The following is a 19,716-nucleotide window of genomic DNA, read 5'->3' on the forward strand; positions in this document are numbered from 1 at the left end:
GGCCCGTCTCCGTGGTAACCGGTCTGCTGGCTTCCTTCCTCGCCCCTTAGGAGCAAGCGGCACAAATCGGGCTCGATGGAGGAAGACGTGGACACGAGCCCCGGCGGTGATTACTACACCTCGCCCAGCTCTCCCACGAGTAGCAGCCGCAACTGGACGGAGGACATGGAAGGAGGTGGGGCTGGCGGCGGGGGCTGACCGACCTTCCGGTCTAGGTTACCGCGGCAGTGACTACGTGTTCCGGCAGGCACTGCGCGGGCGCCCCGGGGCGGAGAGGCGGCCTGGAGCCGCGGGGCCTCCTGGGAATTGTAGTCTCGCAGGCTGCGCGCGGTTGGAAGTAAAGTCCGGGTTCGCGTTCCCGGAGCTCTTTGGTTCCGCTCTGGCCGGGGAGGATGGAGATTATCCCTTGCCCGACTTTCCTGCCCTCTGCCTGTTAACGGCCCATCTCTGTGGGGTTCCTGCTATACAGAATTGACTCAGCGATTCTGATCAACAGGGTGCTTCATCCTCGGGACTGCCGTAGACCCTCAACTAGAGCGTCCTGATACGTGGGTTCCCTTTCCACTGGGGTCCTCCCTGGAGTCCTTTTTTTTTTTTTGCAAGATTCCCATCTCCATGGGATCTTGCTCTCTGTGAGTCCAGTTCCATAGGAGCCCCGCCTCTTTTCTTATAGCATCCTTTTCCTGGTAGATTTTCTTGTTGCTCCTCTGTCTTCATAGGGTCCTCTCCAGAGTGTCTGTCTCATGGGGCTCCTGTTCTGTAGGGTCAGCAGTTCCGTAGAAGCTTTTTTCTGTTGAGCGCTGGCTCCTCCTGATTCTTTGTTTACTTACCGTCTCCCTAAGGGCATTCTCCAAAGATTTCCCTTCTTTGGAGTTTCCATCTCCATCACGGTTCTAATCTAAAGAATCCCTTTCTGGGAAGTCCCTGGTGGTGCAGTGGTTAGGACTCGGTGCTTTCACCACTGCTGTGGGCCGGGTTCAATCCCTGGTAGGGGAACTAAGATCACGCAAGACGCGCCGCGCGGCCAAAAAAAAAAAAAAAATCCCTTTCACCTTAAGATTCTGCTCTCCAGCGGGCCAGCGTTGCACTTAAAGGAAATGGTTTGCAGGGTAGCCTGTGGGGAGGACGCCCCTGGCATTCCTCAGATTCTCAGCGGGGTCTGTGCCCCCAGTTTTAGAAGCATGTCTCTACCCGGTCCCTTATCCCTTAACAAGGGTTCACCCCACCGTATAGCCTAGTGGTTATGAACGTGGACACTCGAGTCCCCCAGCCCTTACAGCTTCCTGGTGACCCCACCTCTCTGGGCCTCGGTTTCTTCATCTGTAAAATGGGGGTGTTAATACCTGCAGTACCCACCCCATAGGGTTATTGTGGGGATTAAGTGAATTAATACATTTGATGTCCCTAAAACAGGCCTGGCACATAATAGGTACCCAGTATACCTTAGGATTTGTTTTCTTCTCTCCCCCTCCTCCTCTTTCCTTCTTCCCTGTAGAGTCTGATTTCTTATAAAGATCTGTCTATACAAAGTGCCATACCTATAGGATTCTTGAAAAGCAATATAACATTATGATTCAGAAGACAGCTTCACTATAACAGAAAATAATCTGATATATATATATATACATATATATATATACACAGACATATATATATCTATGGAACTGAAACATTTTGCTGTATACCTGAATTATTGTAAATCAACTCTTCTTCAATAAAAGAAAGAAAGAAAGAGAGAGAGAGAGAGAAAGAAAAAGAGGGCAGGTTCAGGCATCAGAGAGACCAGGGTTCAAATCCCAGCTCTGTCTTTGTCTCACTGTGTGGGCTGTGTAACCTTGGGTAGGTGACTTAACATCTCTGAGCCTCGGTTGCCTCCTCTTCAAAGTGGGAGTGATGAGAACCATCGTTCTTTTGGAGAGTTGGAAGGAGGACACGGTAGAATGTGACTTAAGCAACCATCTGGCACATAAGTGACCAGGAAACAGGAGAGTTTCTTTTTTTTTTTTTTTTAATTTATTTATTTTTTTATTTTTGCCTGTGTTGGGTCTTCGTTGCTGCATGCGGGCTTTCTCTAGTTGCGGTGAGCGGGGGCTACTCTTCATTGCGGTGCACAGGCTTCTCATTGTGGTGGCTTCTCTTGTTGCGGAGCACGGGCTCTAGGCGCGCGGGCTTCAGTAGTTGCAGCACGTGGGCTCAGTAGTTGTGGCTCGCGGGCTCTAGAGCACAGGCTCAGTAGTTGTGGCACACGGGCTTAGTTGCTCCGCAGCATGTGGGATCTTCCCAGACCAGGGCTCGAACCCGTGTCCCCTGCATTGGCAGGCGGATTCTTAACCACTGTGCCACCAGGGAAGCCCAGGAGAGTTTCTTTGGTGTTCATGTCTTTATAAAATTCCCATCTCTTGGAATCGGTCTCTAACACAGCTGGTTGTGACATTTGAGGTCCCAAGCCTCCTCCCTCTTCCTCAGTGTGGGCTCCCAGGTATCTAATGCTGGGAGGACCTCTCTATTTATTAGGCTTTAATTTATGGGTCAGAGTGTCCCTACGGTTCTGTCTCTGTGGTTTCCCTATCTCTCTAAAGTTTGTCTCTATAGAGACCTGTATTCAATAAGCTTTAAGTCTGATAGTAGATAACAGAAAATACAAAAGGAAGTGCATTTCTCTCACAAATAAATGTCCAGCCATCAGCCGCCCTGGGCAAGTGTGATGTGAGGGACTCAGTCTCCTGCCTTATGCGCCACTGAATGTGGTTTTCATTCCTACCTCATGGTCCAAGATGACTGCTGGAGCTCCAGCCATCATGTCTGCTTTCCAGCCAGCAGGAAAGAAGGGTCAAGTCTGGGCATGTCCTCTCCATTTAAGAATAATTTTCAGAAGATGCACTTACCCCTTTTGCTTATCTCTGGGCCCCTGAGTTAGTCCTAAGGCCATACTCTGCTGCAAAGGATGCTGGGAAATGTAATCTTATTTGGGCCAATTATGTGCCCATCTCACATCAAGGGTTCTGTTACTAAGGAAGAAGGATAAAGCAGATATTGGGAGACAGTTAACTTCTGCCCTATCATTTACTGATTGGGAACTCAAAAGCACTTCTCACTAACACTGTGATTGAAGAGGTTGTCTACATATAAAGTGAATACTATTTAGAGCTGAAAGACAGCCTGTGCTGATGTAGCCACAGCAGCCTTGAGAGGAAAAATTATAGCTTTAATTGGAAAAAGAGAAAGGCTGGAAATAAAGAACCCAGCATTCAATTCAGGATGCTCAAAAAAGAAAAACAAAATTTTAAAAGGAAGGAAATGCTAGAGAGAGTCACTGGGGCTTGATCCAACCTTCCTACACTGAGAATAAAGTGGCCATGATGGGGGAGGACAAGGAGGAAGCCCGTACCAGCTTCTGGTGTGCGATGGGGAAATCACAGAGCTGGAAGGGAATGCCAGAGGGAGTCAGTCCTCCTATAGCTCCCAGTGGTTGCCTCAGGTGATGGCAGACTCACTCCGCCCTGTGGGAGTCTCAGTACAAACCCCTAGTGTGTGCCTGCCCCTGCCTTCCGGGTGCTCACAGGCTCGTGGGGAGATGAATTCTATCTTTTCCTCCCCCTCCTCTTCTCCCTCCCTCTTCTTCCCCTTCCTGCCCCTCCTCCTCCTCCTTTTTCTCCTCTTCCTGGCTTCCTCCGGCTTCCTGTCTAGACAGCCCCCAATTAGCTGTTCATTAAGGGGGTTAAGCTGATTAGAGTACTCTCTCCCTTCCTCCGCTGTGGCCACCATGGGCAGCGCCCAGCTAACCCCCCAGCCCCAGCCTCCTCACTCCGGTGCCCTGGAGGGGCAGAGGCCTGGGGGGGCAGAGGCCTGGGGGAAATCTTGCCAACCCCGCCCAGGCAAGAGCCCTGCAGCCACATCTCTCAGACCCCATACACCAGCTTCCAGCCCTTTGCCACTTCCGGACCAGGGCCAGGAGGACCAGGAGTGCCCCTTCTCCTCCTGGCCACCTCCTCCTGAGGCCTTCCCTGATTACCCAGCCAAGCGGGGCAGAAAGGGGGTCCCAGAGTGCTTTGCTCTTGCTGCTTCTGTGGCCCTCCCCCAGGGGACATGGGCCTCCCACAGGCAGTTATTATACGGAGTGAAGCGGGGAACTCCCATCTCTCTCCTCTTCCCCCATCTCTTTTTGAACTTGGGGGGGCAGGAGGGGGTGTCAGAGCGTGGCCTGAGGAGTTACAGAGTTGCCTTTGAATCCCAGCTGCACCACTTCTTGGCTCCCCAGGACCTCACAGAGGGTCATTTCTGCCCCCAGAGGACACTGGGCGGTGTCCGGGACATCTCTGGCCATCATGACTGGGGGGCTCCTGGCATCCAGTGGGTGGGACCAGGGACGCTGCTCCACACCCCACAGCGCCCAGGACGGGCCCGCTGAGGATGAGTGGCCCCCGTGTCAGCAGTGCTGGGGGTAGTGGGGGAGGCCATCCCACGTGGTAAGTGCCCAGTGAGTGGTGGCCGATCCCAGCAGAACTGCGCTCCGTCCACCCACCCGTACACTCCGCACACTCTCTGCCCACCCTGTGTTCCGGGCCCTGGAGACCCAGTGGTTGGCTGCAGTGGGCCCCCCAGGGGAGCTGGCATTGCAGGGGGACAGGCTAGTTTGTCAAGCAGACGGGTGGGTGCTCAGATGGGGGATGTACAGGCCCACCTGTTAGATGAAGCGTGTGTGCTTAAACGGGGGACAGACAGGCATGTGTGACAGGCAAGTGGAAAGATACTTGGGGGTGGGCACCTACAGGCACGTGCGTCCGTTAAGGTTTGTATCTTCGACAGGGGACGTAGGGATACTTGACGCGGACGTGCAGATATGTATGTTAAGCAGAAAGATGGCCACTCGGATCGGGGAGGTCAAGGGCACGCCTGTTAAATGGAGAGACGCGTGTTTTGATGGGGCATATACGGGCACTGTGTTAACCAACATCGGTTGTTCATGTGGGGCCGTTCCCAGCGTGTTTGTTGAAGGAACGGGGGACATTCAGATGCAGGAACGCAGGCACGAGGGTGACTCTTTCTTGCAGCGCCAGGCGCCCCCCGCCCCCCTCCTGGACCCTGGCTCCCGAAGGCCCCATCTCAGGAAGCTCTAGAAGGGCCTGTGGAGGTGCAGCTGGGGGCGGGGTCCACACCGGGCTATTTCCATCCAGGACAGGCTGTTCTAGGAAATCCTCCTAAGTGAGCGTCTGACAGCCGTAACCTCATTCCCCCTGCAGCCCTGAGCCAGCCGGGAGCCCAACACACACACGCACGCACGCACGCACGCACAGCAGGGCCAGCCTCCTCCCTGCTGGCCGCCTTGGATGCCACCAGCTCCTTCTGTCCCTGGGAAAGCCCGGGCCTGCACCCAAGGCCCCGCTTGGCTGCCAGGTCCCTCTGGGCCGCCAACCGCATCCCAGGACACGCTCCCCCACTCACACACTGATGCGCACCCAGAGCCGACCAGGGCAGCAGCGTCTGTAACAGCAAAAGCAGATGGTGGCCTGAGTGCCCGTCGGGGGGCTGGTTCCCAGATCTGGCTCACCCCTGGCCGTGCCATCGCAGAGGATGAAAGCACCCCACGTGGAAACGCCACAGTAGGGGTGGGGGGAATGCAGCAGCATCCCAGGTGGGACAGCCCTGGGGACCCACGCAGATGCCCACTCACAGAACCATCAACCCGAGACCCCAGAAACAGTGGTGGCAGGCCTCGGAGGAGGGCGGGGGTCCTAACCGGGGTGGCTCTGCCCCCAGGGGACACTGAGCCGTGTCTGGGGACATCTGTGGTTGTCATGACTGGGGGGGCTCCTGGCGTCGAGTGGGTAGAGCCAGGGAGGCTGCTCCACACCCCACGGCACCGAGGACGACCCACAGAGAATGACCCCGGCCCTGATGTGTGCAGCCTGAGAGGCCACCTTTTGCGGGGTGGCAGGCAGTGTGTCCCTAGAGACTGTCATACTGGGTGAAGTAAGTCAGAGAAAGACAAGTATCACATGATATCGCTTATGTGTGGAATCTAAAAAAAAAAAAATGGTACAAACGAACTTATTTACAAAACAGAAGTAGAGTCACAGATGTAGGAAACAATCTTATGGTTACCAGGGGGCAAGGGAGGGGGAGGGATAAATTGGGAGATTGGGATTGACATATACGCACTACTCTGTATAAAATACCTGGCTAATAGGGACCTGCCGTGTAGCACAGGGAACTCTACTCAGTGCTCTGTGGTGACCTATGTGGGAAAGGAATCTAAAAAAGAGGGGATATAGGTATGTGTATAACTGATTCACTTTGCTGTGCACCTGAAGCTAACACAGCATTGTTAATCAACTATACTCCAAAAAAAACTATTTTTTAAAAAAAAAACAACCCTCACCATGTGTGAATCCACTGTGGGCCTCAGTGGGTGTGTTTCACCGTAAAATGAATTTTAAAACAATTCCTAAACGTGTCTATCTCCAGTTCCCCACTTCCCCCAGAGCCCAATTCCAGAGAAGGGGCCAGGCCAAGGACTCTGCCTTTTTCAGACACGTCATCATCCTTTGCTGTCACTAGAAAAAGCCTCTGCAGAGGGTGGTGGGAGTGGGGGGTGGCATGCAGGGAGGCAGGCGGGGGGCATTCATGGTTCTTCAGGGCGGACGTGTGCCCCGCATCTCTGGGGTCCGTCTTCCATGTCATGACAAGGCTCCTCCTGAGCCAGCGTCCGTTCTGTGCCACGGCCTCCACGGAGTCTGTATGTGCCCATTTTACACCTTTTATTCATTGAGGCCGAGCTGGAGACCGTCTGGGTTCCCCAGGGCCACCAGGGGAGGTAGTGAGACCCCCGTCTGCAGAGGAATGGCAGCAAGTAATTCCAGTGCGTGGGTGTGTGCCAGGCCCTGATCTAACGGCTTTACATGTTGTATCGCATTTAATACTCACGATGACCCTACAGGGAAGGTTCTTTCCCCCGGGTAAGGATTGGTGGTGGGGGGGGCACAAGCACAGAGCCACTTGGGCTTTGGGGCTTTGGACCAATCCCTCCTCTCTGCCCACCCTGCCGCCTTCTCCAGGGCTCTGGTGTCCCTGGGGGGCAGAGGGCAGCCCTGAGCCGACTTATGTCTGGAAGGAGAGAAGGTGGGGGCCGGACTCTGTCGTCCAGGGGCCCGTGTGGCGTCAGACTCCTCCTCCCGTGGGCCGTGTGACCCTGGGCGGCCCCCTTCCCAGCTCTCAGCCTTGGTTTGCCCCTCCTTACAGTGGGCTCCCAGCCCCTCGCCCATGGGTTGCTGGGAGAAGGGGAGGCAGGGGCTCTGCGGGGAGGTCCAGGGGTCCTGGGAGTGGAACAACCCTGCCTGCCGGCCCTTGACCCTCTGGCCCTCCCTGCAGGCATCTCATCCCCGGTGAAGAAAACAGAGATGGACAAGTCCCCTTTCAACAGTCCGTCTCCCCAGGACTCGCCCCGCCTCTCCAGCTTCACCCAGCACCACCGGCCCGTCATCGCCGTGCACAGTGGTGAGCGCCGCGGGCCCCGGGCGGGGAGGGGCGGCTGAGCCCTCTAACCAGGCCCCGTATGGCCGGGGAAGTCCCACCGGCCGTCTGACCACGAGTCCTCTTGCTGTAGCCTCCCACCCGGGCAGGAAATCCTGCAGGTGCCATGGTAGAGAGCACCTGGGCCTGACTCTTTGGGGGCCTCAGTTTCCCCTTCTGTACATGGAGGTGCAGCCTGGGACTCACCCCTCAACCTGCTCCCCACGTGCCATACTCGAGCGACCCACCGACAGACCCCGGGGCGGGATGGCCGCAATAGGAGGCAGACACCCAGAAGGACACACACAGGCCACACAGGGCTACGGGAGCTCTCAGCCACACAGACAGGAAGCAGCACGCTCACAGCGTGGGATGTGAGCTGAGCCCGTCACCGTCCACTGGGCTCATAAACGACCCCCTCCCAGGGCTGTCCGTAGGACCAAATGAATGAGTTAAATAAGAGCTTGAATGTCACCTGTTGCCCCTTGGTTGTGATAATGGTGATTTAGTTCCATACAAGGGCAAATACACATACAGGGCAGAGGCAAACATCAAAATAGCACAACAGTTTAGACTAGGAGCCAGCCAAGCAGGCCCCCCAATTGCTACCGTTCTTGTAAATAAAGTTTTATTGGCGGAGGGCCACACCCATCTGTTTACATGTCATCTGTGGCGGCTTTCAGGCAACAAGGGCAGAGTTGAGTAGCTGCATCAGAGTTCCTATGGCCTGGAAAGCCAAAAGTATTTACTGTCTGGCCAGGTGCTAGAGAGAGAGGAAGGGGGAGTGACCACTAGTGGACACAGGGCTTCTTTTGGGGGCAGTGAAGTGGTTCTGGAATTACAAAGTGAATATACTAAAAGTCACTGACTTGTTTAGAAAAAGAAAAAAAAAAGCAAATACCACACTGGAATATTACTCAGCCATGAAAAGGGGTGAAGCACGGACACTCGCTACAACGTGGATGGACCTTGAGACCACAGTGCTCAGTGAGAGAAGCCAGACACAGAAAGACACACAGTGGGTGATTCCATTGATGGGATATCCACAGACAGAGAGTGGCTTCCCGGTTGTCAGGGGCTGGGGGAGGGGATGGGGGTGGTGCTCATGGGGACGGGGCTTCCTTTCAGGGGGATGAGAATGTTCTAAAAACACACAGTGAATTGTACACTTTAGAAGGGTGGATTTTATAGTGTGCAAATAATATCTCAATTTAAAAAAAATATTGACCCACCAGCCATTTATGGAAAGAGCTAGCCGAGCCCCGGGTCAGGGTGTGGCCAGTCAGGCTGGGCTCGAACCCCAGGTCTGCCACCTGCTTGCTCTGTGACTGGGGCAGAGGACATTCCCTCTGAGAGCCACGGTCATCCTCTGCCTTAAAAAAAGACGTGCTGGGACTTCCCTGGCGGTCCAGTGGTTAGGACTCAGCGGTTTCACTGCCGAGGGCCCAGGTTCAATCCCTGGTTGGGGAACTAAGATCCTGCAATCCAAAAATAAATAAATTTTAAAAAATATAAATAAATAAAAACGCTCAAAGGGGTGACGCCAGAACTCTGTGGGGTCACAGTAGAGTCATCGCATCTGGGCGTGTAAATGACAGCAGGGCCCGGTCATGGCAGATGCCACTGGGTCTCCACATACTCGTATTATTAAAGGTGCCGCAGCGTGGGCGTGACACACACCCACAAGCACAGTCACCCAGAGACAGGGCGGCCTGGCGGGAGCCCCCGGTGACCACTGCCCCCTCCTCTCCACAGGGATCGCCCGGAGCCCTCACCCGTCCTCGGCCCTGCACTTCCCCACCACGTCCATCCTGCCCCAGACGGCCTCCACCTACTTCCCGCACACGGCCATCCGCTACCCACCTCACCTCAACCCCCAGGACCCGCTCAAAGATCTTGTCTCACTGGCCTGCGATCCGGCCAGTCAGCAACCTGGACCGGTGAGTTTGGGGGGCACGACCTCCCTGGGGCCCTGGCGCGAGTGTCGGGCAACCCTTCCTCTGCCAGGGGCAGCTTCTATTTTACAAACGGCGGGGTCCGCAGCCCCTGGAGGAGCCAGACCGGGTGGGAATTCAGGCTTTTTCAGATGTCTGAGCGGACGGTATTTTAGGAAGCCCCCAAATCAAACACGGTTACGGCTGAGCTCAGGCCGCCTTTGGCCAGACTTCCACCAAAGCTTTTGGTGTTCGGAGCCTTTCAGATCTGGGAACCGCGGGCGAGGTGGTGGATGAATGAATGCGTACTCGCGGCAAATGCGGGGAGATGCGTCTAGGCCGCCCATGAGGTCCAGCGATGCTGTTTAGGAGGCGTGGAAGGAAAGCAAGTGGGTACACAGTAGCCTGAGGAAGCAGGGAAGGCATGGCGATCCCAGGATGCTGGAGGCCCGCGGGGTCAGGCGAGCACCGGGCACCCACCAAACTCGTCCCGGCCGTGCCCACCAGGCCGGTCCACAGCCCTGGGGTGGACGGCAGCCCGAGGCGGAGGGGGCTCCTGCCGCCTTAACCACCTGTCTCTCTGTTCCCCCCAGTTAAATGGAAGTGGCCAGCTCAAAATGTCCAGTCACTGCCTTTCTGCTCAGATGCTGGCACCCCCGCCCCCCGGGCTGCCGCGGCTGGCGCTCCCCCCCGCCACCAAACCCACCTCCGAGGGAGGAAGCTCGTCGCCGACCTCGCCCTGTAAGCACCCGGGAAGGCGTCCCCGAGGGGCCCCTCCCCTCCCCGGCCCTGCTTCTGGGGTCGGGGTCTCAGGCCCAGCCCGGTGGGTACCGGCGAGTTTGGTGGGTCCCCAGACGGAGGCCTGGGGCCCACGTGGTCAGGTCCACACAGGGCCAAGGCAGCCTGAGGGGATGGCCAGGGGCAAGTCTGGGGTCCACCCCCATTGGCCGAGTGGCCTGGGGCCCCCATGTCCCCGCTCTGGGCCTCTAAACCCTCTTCCATGCAACAAGCAGCTGGCAGTAGATGAAGATCTCAAACTGGAGGTGGGAGGGCCCGACTTGGCCCCCAGAAGCCTTTTGTCTGCGGAAAATGAGAATCTGTTGTGGTGATGGTGGTTTTAAAATCAGGACATCTCACATAGAAATTCCAGAGTTCCGGATTCTCCGGGGAAACTGGCCCCAGTGGGCCCTGTTCCTGCTGGTAACCTGGGTTGGGCCACATCTTTAGACAGGACACACCCTGCCTGCCCACCTGACCCCAGGAGGCCCTGGGTTGGCTGCCTCGCCTTCTACAACTTTCTGCTCTCTGGATGTGGGTCCAGGTGGTAGCCTGGTGGGAGGCCCTGGCTTGGTCTCCTAACCTGCTAGAACTTTCCACTCTCTGGATGTGGCTCCAGATTACGGCTCGCCAGCCCCCAGGGCACCTCCCACCCACCCACCCCCCGCCACCCCCCCACCCCACTCCAGGGCTGCTTCAGGCTGGGAAGAGGTTCCTAGAATCCCCATCCTGGGGTCTATCTACCCCATCAGTGGTGGCTCTGCCCCCAGCCTCTCCCTAAACCCCCTTCCTCTCTGGGTGTCTCTCTCTCCCTCGCTCCCCAGATGAGATTCCTCACCCCACCCAAGCAGGAGGGGCCAGCCCTTCCACCTGGGCCCCATCGGCCCCCCTCCCCGCATGCAGCACCCCAGTATTTCTTCCCCAGCATCCACTGCCTGCCGAGACCCGGGGCAGCCTCACGTGCAGACGGGCTTTCTCCAAACAGCATGATGGAGCGCAGGGCACTGGGTTGCAATCCTGCCCCTGCATCTTGCTCCCTGTGTAACCTTAGGCAAATGTCCTCCCCTCTCTGAGCCTCAGTTTTCTCAGCCGCAAAATGGGAGAGTCACCAGCGGGTGGTGGCGAGTGAGTCAGTGCAATAGATCAGGGAGAACATTTAGCGGGAGGCCGGGTGCAGAGGACAGAGTTGGCATGTGGCGCTGGTCTTCACCTACTCTCCCTGCTTTCTCATCTGTGAAATGGGCATAATGATCACGTCTGCCGCGTTGAGGCTGCCGAGGGTTAAAATGGGATGGTGCCCAGTGCCTGGCTTACAGTGACGCTTAATAAACGAGGGAGAAACATGGATTTCTTCTCCTTCCCCTGTACCGGCTTCTGAACTGCAGGTGCAGCCTGCTTCCCACCACCCCCCCCCAATCCCCTAACCCTCAGCACCTCCCACTTATCTGCGCTCTGGTGGAGACCACGTGGGGACCCTCCCGCCACCCCCGTCCCCTCCCCAGCCTGGGTTGCGAATCATTCACTCACCGGCGAAACATAGTGCGATTAAAATATAATCATATATATATGTGCGCACACGCAGCCTTCCCCATGCCCTCTCCAGGAGGGAAATTAATAAATAAAACGCCCTCAATAATTCATGGCACCCCCCGCGGTGGGATGCAGGCCGCAGGAGCAGGATGGACCAGGCAGTGGAACACTCTGAATAATTCACAGGCGGTTTCTGGATTATGAAACTTTCATCCTGCGCCTTCCCTCTCGGCAGACACCTGCCCGCGTGACCCCGGGGGCCCGAGACCGTGGGCTTTTCGGGGTGCCCGGACCATCGGGGGAGGGCGGCAAGCTCGGAGGCGCCGGGTGCTGGGTGTGAAGGCCCGGCTGTGTGACCCTGGGCAGCGGCCACCCTCTCTGGTGCTCCCGCGCCGCCCCCGCGCTAACGGGCTTTCGGTCTCTCTCCTCCCCGCAGCCTACTCTACGCCCGGCACGTCCCCTGCAAACCGTTCCTTTGTGGGATTAGGACCAAGGGATCCAACGGGCATTTATCAGGCACAGGTAGGGGCCAAGAGGCCGGCTGGTGGGGGGGTGGGAGGGGCAGGGCAGAGGGGCCGGCCTGGGCGCGCAGGGAGAGGCCGGCCTGCTGGGTCCCGTGCCGCTCCCGCCAGCCGCACCCCTGGCACGGTGGCCAGCCTCCCAGCCCCTTCCAGGGCCTCGAGCCCACGCCCGGGGACGTCGTATGGCCCCAAATCCTGCCAGGGGACGCTCCTGGCAGAGCTGCTGTGGGGCTGGGGTTTTCACCGCTCTGGCCCCATTTGTACCTATGGGAAGACTGAGGCTCGCAGAGGCAAGGGGATTTGCCCAGGATCACACAGCACGTCAGCCCAGGCTTTCAACCCCCCAGCCTTCATCCCCTCCCACGCCGGCCAGAGGGAGGGACCACAGGAGAGGGAGGTAGGGGGTGCCAGAGGACCCCAGGACACCAGGGGCAGGTGGGAAACTGAGGCAGCCCATGGCAGGGGGCGGGGCCTCCTGGTAGAACATGCAAGCCCTCACCCCTGGCTCCAGCCTGCGAAGTGGGAGTGGGGCGGCAGAGGCAGGGTTGGCATCACTACAGCTGAGTGTGCACCAGGGTCGGGGGCATGAGGCTGGCTGAGGACGAGACAAGGAGGCTCAGAGAGGAGGAGTGAGTTGCCTGAGGCTGCACAGCAGTGCAGGGCAGAGCCTCGATGGGTCTGGAACTGAGACTCATGGCTCCCAGCTTCCCTCGGGGTGGGAGGTGGCCTCAGCCCCTGCCCACGTGTCCCCGACACCCGCCTTCGGGCCGAGGTCCACATCTGTGTTGCGTGCAAGCCGGGAGTGTGTTGGCGGGGGGTGTTCAAGGGCGGTGGCTGGACCCCAGAGCCGTGCTCCCTGGTGCGTGTTGGGGAGGGGGTCACGGGATATAAAACAGCCAGAGGGCAGCACCAGCTGCTGCAGGCCCACTGAGGCCCAGACGCACAGAGAAACCTCTTCAGGGCTCCCCAGCATCTCCAAATCCCCAGAGCCAGAGAGTATGGGGATTTGTGGGGTCCCCAGGGGTCAGGTTCGGATCCTCAAGCCACTTTGGGAGGGTCCCCTGCAGTGGAGTTCATGGGGAGGGGCTGACCAGGCCCAAGGAACCTCCCGCCACAGCCTGGGCCCCTGGCGACCGTCTGAGGCTGGCCAGGCTGCTGCTGGCAACTCAGTGGGACAGAGTGGGTGGGCAGGACCTGGCTATCCCCCTCCCTCCCTGCCCAGACTTTAGCTGGGGGTGCTGGGGTCAGGGCACCAGGGCTAACAGCGGGGAGCTCTGAACCTCAGTCTCTTCTTCTGGCCTTGGGCACCTCCTGGGAGTCTTTGAAGGGTCTGGAGCATTAGGGGACCAATTTTATCCAGAAAGGGCACTGAAAGGCCAAGACCACCCTCGCACACCCAAAATATAAGTGTCCTGCTTTACAGAGCCCCAGCCAGGATCCAGACAGAGGGATCACTTGGTCAGGGTCACCCACCAAGCTGGGGTGGCCCCAGGATTCCCCGCTTTGGGTTTTGGGTTCTGTCCCGGCCTAGACACCCCTGCCCGCCCCCGGTGCTCAGGGAGCCAGGCGTTTCCTCTCCCACCCCCACCTGACAGCCCTCCCCGCTGGAGGCTGGGAATGTCCTAATTGCTGCAGAAAGCAAAGCTAATAAAAGTGACAGGGAGGGGGCCCTGGCCCCTTAACCCTTCCCCAGCCTCCCCCCGACCCCATTGTCAACCCCTGCATGGGGGGATGGGGGACCACCGGAGCCAATGGCCTGCAAGGGGGGGGAAACCAAGGTGCCAGGGAGGGGGGCACCTTTGGTCACCACCCCCCTTGGCCAGCAGGCCCCGCTGGGGACCCAGAGAGAGTGGGTCTGGGGCTGTGGAGGAACCTGGGGGTCGGGGGGCGCATCCAGGGCCCTGCCTGGGTGGGGAGGGGTAAGAGCCTGGTGTCAGGTAGAGCAGGGTGTCCAGGCAGGGGGATCAGCGCTGCAAGGGCAGGAAATGATGGGGAAACAGCCTGAATGTGGAAGACCTCAAATGTGGGCTTTGGCCTGGGGGGGCCAAAGGGAGCCACTGAAGGGATGAGAGGGAGGGAGGAGCACAGCCAGGGCTGGGAGTTGGAAAGAACTTTGTGGGGCTGGTGGGGGAGGGTGGCACGGAAGGTGACAGACAGATGAGAGACCCCAAGGCTTATGGGAAAGGCGAGGCCCCCCATCTAGGTCTGGTGGAGGACCCCGCCAGCACCACGCAGGCAGGACCACCGGTCCCTGGACTAAGGGCGCCCAAGTCCCCCAGTGGGTTCAGGCGCCCCCACCCCCACCCCCGGCAGACCCCAGAAGGAGGGAAGGGGGGAAGGAAGGGGCCATGAGACCCGCTCCCTCCTCTTGGAGCCCCTGTGCAAAGGGCTCAGAGCCCAGAGGCCTCTCCTTTCTGGCCCAGTCAGCACTTCCTCCGCCTTCATTATTCCTGGCCAGTTGGCTTTCCTCTGCCCCCACCCCCCGCCCCTGCCCCCCAGCCTGCAGCGGCTACTCTCCCCGCACCACATGCCCTTCCATCTCCTGCCCTCCCCGCAGTCAGTGCCTTGCCCCCTGATCAATATCCTCTCCCCCAATCAGCGCCCCTCCCCCAATCGATGTCGGTTGATCTCTCCCTGATCAATTGCCCACCTTCTTCATTCCCTCCACCCCCGTCTCTCTCCATCAGTCCCCCCAGTCCTGAGCCATCCATCACTTTGGCCCCCAGAGTGGGGCTCTTGTGGGCTCTGACACCCCCGCCCCCTCCCCTGTGTAAAGGGGTCCACCCGGCCGAGCATTTTACACCAGAAGCCCTTTGCCCATCACACCCATTCAACAGATGAGCAAACCGAGGGCCAGAGGAATTTAAGCCACATGCCCAAAGCCACACTGGTGGCTCCAGCCAGGCCAGGGGGATGCCAGAAGAGCCCAGACCTCACTACTGGCACCGCGTGGCCTCCGTCTCCCCCTCAGCTGATGGGGGACGATGTTGAGTTGAGGGTGCCCCCCCCCCCCACTGTTATGGGCAGAGAGCCTAGGAGGGGAGGAGGCAGGGAGGAAGGGCCTAGGAGAGGCCGGCCACCACCAGGGAGGGTCACGCCCAGAATCTGTCTGGTTGCCAACGGAAACCAGACATGAGGTAATGGCCAAGATGAACTTGAACTTGGCTGGAGGTGGGGGGCTGGGAGCCATGGCGCCAGTTCGATGGGATGGCCCAGCGGCTGCAGGGCGGCCTGGTTGGAGGGGGTGCGATTGATTTACAGCAGGGGGCGGGGGAGCAGCGCCGCTGTGACCCCAGCGGGGTGGGGATGGGGGTTACCTACCCCCAGGCCTGCCCCACACAGGCGAATTGGATGCATTTCCAGGGGAAGGGTCTGTACAGCGGCTTCCCTGTGGAGACCCAGGCCAGAGCTGTCCGTGCAGACCTGGCCACCTGACCCGGAGCCTCAGTCTCCCCCTCTGGAAAGGCCAGGCTAAGGGGTCAGCCCCAGGCAGGGGGACAGGCGAGGACTGAGGCCTCTCAGGCCTGAGTTCGAATTCTGGCTTCTCCCCTCCCACGCTGGTGGACTTGGGCAAGTTACTTTACCTCTCTGAGCCCGGTTTTCTTCACTGCAAAACGGGGTCGGGGGGCAGTAGTCCCTGTTTCATGGGGGTTCTGGGGGAACCATTAAATGGGAAAATGTCACCCTCCGCGGACAAGGTGGGCAGATCCCCTCCCCTATTTTATACTCAGGGCAATGAGGTGCGGGGGTGAGGTTGCCGGATTTAGCAAACAAAACCACAGAATGCTCGGGCAGATTTCAATTCCAGATAAAGGATTTAAAAAAAAAAAATTTTTTTTTAGCATAAGTATATCCCAAAAGTTGCATGAGATGGACTTACATTAACAGGTTTGTCCATAGTTTATCTAGAATTCAGATTTCACTGTACATCCTGAGGTTTATCTAGCAGCTCTGCTTAGGGGCAAAGTCACTTGCCCAGGGTCACCCAGCAGGTTATGCCAGGTCTGGGATAGGGGAGACAGAGGTCCCAGGTCCCAGGGGGTAGGGGGGCCTCAGTGGGTATGGGCAGTGGCTGGCAGAGCCTGACCCCCATCTCTCTCCTTCTCTCTCTTTCTCTTTCTCTGTGTCCCCCTCGGCCGCCCAGTCCTGGTATCTGGGATAAGAAAGATTTCTTCCCACGCCCTGCTCCTTCGTCCAGGGAATCGCGGGGAGCCGCACAGCCGGCCCCCGGCCCACGTTTTCGGTGGCAAGCTAGAGCAAGCAAGAACACCCCGCTGACTCCCAGCCCGGCCGAAAGACAAAACACACAGACACATAACACACAGGAGGAAAAAAAAAAAAAGAAAAAAAAAAAAAGGAGAAAAAAAAAAAAAGACAAACGGGGAAAAAAAAAAACAAAAGAAAACCACACATAAAAATAAACCCACCCAACCAAGAAGATAAAAGGTAAAGATGGCAACGCTTCGGACTCTTGGGATGCCGCGGCCGGATGGACCGGACCGGAGGGACAGGCCCCACCGCCCCTGGGAGCGGGCGCTCGGGGCGTCCTAAGTTATTCATCTCCTCTCGCTGCTGCTCTGGGAGGGCTGGCTGCCCCCACCTCCGCCCTGGACCAGGTGAGCGCAGCCTGGTGCCCGTGCCCGGCCGACGGGGCAGGACACCCAGCGAGGCCGCCTCTCCCGCGCGCCCCCATCGCCACTGCCACCGGGACAGTGTTTGCCAAGTGGGGAGGCAGCCCCTGGGGGGCTGGCGAGGACCCCGGCGGCAGGCAGCAGAGGCCACCGCGGAGGCCGGGGTGGGCAGGGGTGCGACGGGGGCAGAAGAGGGTTGCGGGGAGACCCCGGGCATCGCCGGGGGACAAGGACGCATGGCCAATACTCTCTCAGGAGTGCCCCGCGGTCATGGACCTCTCCGCCCCCCTCCCCAGAGCGCGCTGGGGACTCGGTCTTTGGTGAAGCCCCGCGTGCCGGCCCGGTTTGGGAGACATCTCTATGCAAATGACCCCCAGCCCGCCCCCCCCCAGGCATAGGAGGCCACCCTAGCGCACCCCAGCCCCCGGGGGAGGGCCCCGCGTTGCACACACTGTAAGAAATGCACTTTCCGAGGAAGGGGCTGGGGGCGGTGGAGCGGAGGGGCCCGGAGCTGCTCTGGACTTTCCATCCACCCAAGCCCTGAACGGGGAGGACCCCACCACCCCGCTTAGCCCATGGAGGTGTGGGAGGTGAGAGCGAGTGGTTTAAGTGCCTGATTCCCACCGCCCGCCCCCCCTCCCCTTTGTCCAGCCGGGACGCGAGTGGCCGTGGGCATCCTCCAACCTCCTCCCCCGCAACCCGGCCCCTCCAGTTGCTGACCCCTCATTGCTATGCCCCCCTCAGAGCTAGAGCGATGGGACCCCGCCCAGTGGGCCCAAGGGGCAGAGCTGGGCATCCCCCCAGCGTCCTGCCGTGCTGGGGCACAGGGGTGGGATCTGGGGAAGGCGATGTGCCCCCCGTCAACGCCTCCTCTGCCAGTGCCTTACATCCTGGAGCGACACCCCCTCCCTGGTGCCTCCCGGCCCAAAGGGGGACCACGGTTTGCACTTTCATCCCCCCACCCCCCGCCGAAGTGGGGCACAGCCGGGAGGTGCATCGCAGCTGGGCCGCCAGAAGGAGAGAAGGCCAGGCCGGGTGCAGTCCACGTGTGCCTGGACAGGGCAGGGGGTTCTGGCTGGGGGCAGGGAGGGTCAGCGCCTCGGGGCTCCCTGCAGCCTTGTAGGGGGCCTCCCATCTGCTAAACATTTTCCGTTGAGCCGCTCCAAAAACACTAAACCTGGGGCCACCGGGTGCCCCCTCACCCCAGCTGCCCGGCCCCATCCATGCCTCCACCCCGGGATGGCCATCTTGGGTGGGGAGCCTGGGAGGGGGTGTTAGGTGTTCTAGGGTCACCAGGCCCAAACACAAGGACCCCTCCCGGCCCATCCGTCTGAGCCCCAACTGGCCTCCTCCATGCCTGGCTCTGGGGAATCCTGACCTCCATCCCCGGGCCCAGGCCAAAGCCATGGCCCTGGGCAGGCCTCCGCTTCACCTGCTCCCAGCCTGGCCCTCCCCTCCCTCTCCCGGTGAAACCCCCGTGCCCCGGGCCTGGCCAGCCTCCCCCCACCTCCCCAGACACGAGACTTTCCTCCTCCCAAACCAGCCCAAGGGGCTTGGCGAACCCACTCGATCATAAAGAGAAACGACCCCTCCCCCCCAGACCCTTCCCCACCAGCCCCACTCCCGCTGTCCGGAGGGGTTCAAGAACCCTTGGTCCGTCCCTCTGTCCCCAGGGCCCCTCCACCGGGTGGCTGTTGGGGACCAAAGCATGGGCCGCTCTCCGGGAGAGCAGGGGGTTGTGTAGTTGGGGTATCCGGAAAGCTTCTCAGCCGGGAACCTTAGGGTGCGGGTAGGTGGGGGAGGGGAGGGGGCGCCTGGCAGCCCCCAGCTACCTAACTTTGCATGGTGCTTAGTCGAGGATTCCTGTGACCTGGCTCCTGACGTCAGCTCGCGGCGGCTGAAACTGCATGGCGAATGATACTGGCTCTATCTCCCTCCCCCAGCCCTCCCCCAGCCCTCCCCCCCACTCCCTCCTCTTTAAAAGAAAAAAAAAAAAGATACAAAAAAAAAAAACCTTAAAAAAAATTCCATGTTTCCTAATTTGCACGAAATTTTCTACCACATGATGTGCCTTGCCTTCCAAAAATAAGTATTACCTTTAAACAATATCAGCGCACACAGATAGCTGCATGCCCTGCTCGTGTAGTTAAAAAAAAAAAAAGACAAAGCAATGACATGAAATAAAAAGTAAAAATTGAAAAGGGATGTATTTCTATTTGTAAAAAAAAAATTAAGAATTAAAAAAAAGAAAAATCACATTGCTTAAAAAAAAAAATCACACGCTTAAAAATCACATTGCTGAGAAAAAAGCAATCCACGGAACAATCGCCCCACGGTTTGCTCCACCCCCAGCCCACCCTTGGCCGCGTCTCCATGTCTCCTGCTGCATTGGGGGTGCCCCCTGGTGCTCTGCGACCCCCCAGCCCCACCCTCGGTCTCCAGAGGGGTTGTTTCCGAATCCCCTGCCCACAGAGGCTGGCGGACAGACCTCAGGGGTGTCCCCTGACACCGGGCAAGGGCTTCTCCCCTCACCGGGCCACAGGCCAGCCCCCCAGACACCACGCATGCACCCGCGACCCATGCGGTCCGCCCATGGGGCGGCCGCCCTGCCGACAGCCAGACTCCCCACCCCGTCCCACCTCTCCCACAGGCTGGCGTCCCCCTGGCTCAGGGTCAAATCGCTGTCCCGCCCCCAGCCCCTTCTCCCCCTGTGCAGCCCCCCGCCTTCTTGCCAAAGGACCCACCCCACCCCACCCCTGGAGACTGGCCTTGGGTGGCAGGAAGGACCCTCCTGCCCTCCCACCCAGTTCTATT

At 58.9% G+C, this 19,716-nt stretch overlaps 1 protein-coding gene and 1 pseudogene across 5 annotated transcripts in view; both read left to right on the forward strand.

Annotated features, from left to right (window-relative positions):
• The window catches only part of NFIC (nuclear factor I C), a 64,530-nt gene extending 47,897 nt beyond the window's left edge, over positions 1-16,633 (forward strand). For 2 of the 5 annotated variants that reach the window (XM_061190772.1, XM_061190771.1), the window contains exons 6-11: positions 51-175; positions 7,369-7,494; positions 9,265-9,449; positions 10,037-10,184; positions 12,187-12,272; positions 16,416-16,613. In XM_061190772.1, the coding sequence (XP_061046755.1) occupies positions 51-175; positions 7,369-7,494; positions 9,265-9,449; positions 10,037-10,184; positions 12,187-12,272; positions 16,416-16,433 (688 nt within the window). In that variant the 3' untranslated portion in view covers positions 16,434-16,613. Of the gene's footprint in view, positions 1-50; positions 176-7,368; positions 7,495-9,264; positions 9,450-10,036; positions 10,185-12,186; positions 12,273-16,415 lie in introns of all 5 variants that reach the window. The other 3 variants (XM_061190775.1, XM_061190773.1, XM_061190774.1) reach the window with 3 other exon arrangements.
• Positions 16,634-17,655: 1,022 nt separating this feature from the next.
• LOC133091469 (collagen alpha-1(II) chain-like) lies at positions 17,656-19,103 on the forward strand (annotated as a pseudogene).
• The last annotated feature ends 613 nt before the right edge of the window (positions 19,104-19,716 follow it).

This window comes from Eubalaena glacialis, chromosome 4, assembly GCF_028564815.1.
Source record: "Eubalaena glacialis isolate mEubGla1 chromosome 4, mEubGla1.1.hap2.+ XY, whole genome shotgun sequence".
NCBI classification, from domain to species: Eukaryota; Metazoa; Chordata; class Mammalia; order Artiodactyla; family Balaenidae; genus Eubalaena; species Eubalaena glacialis.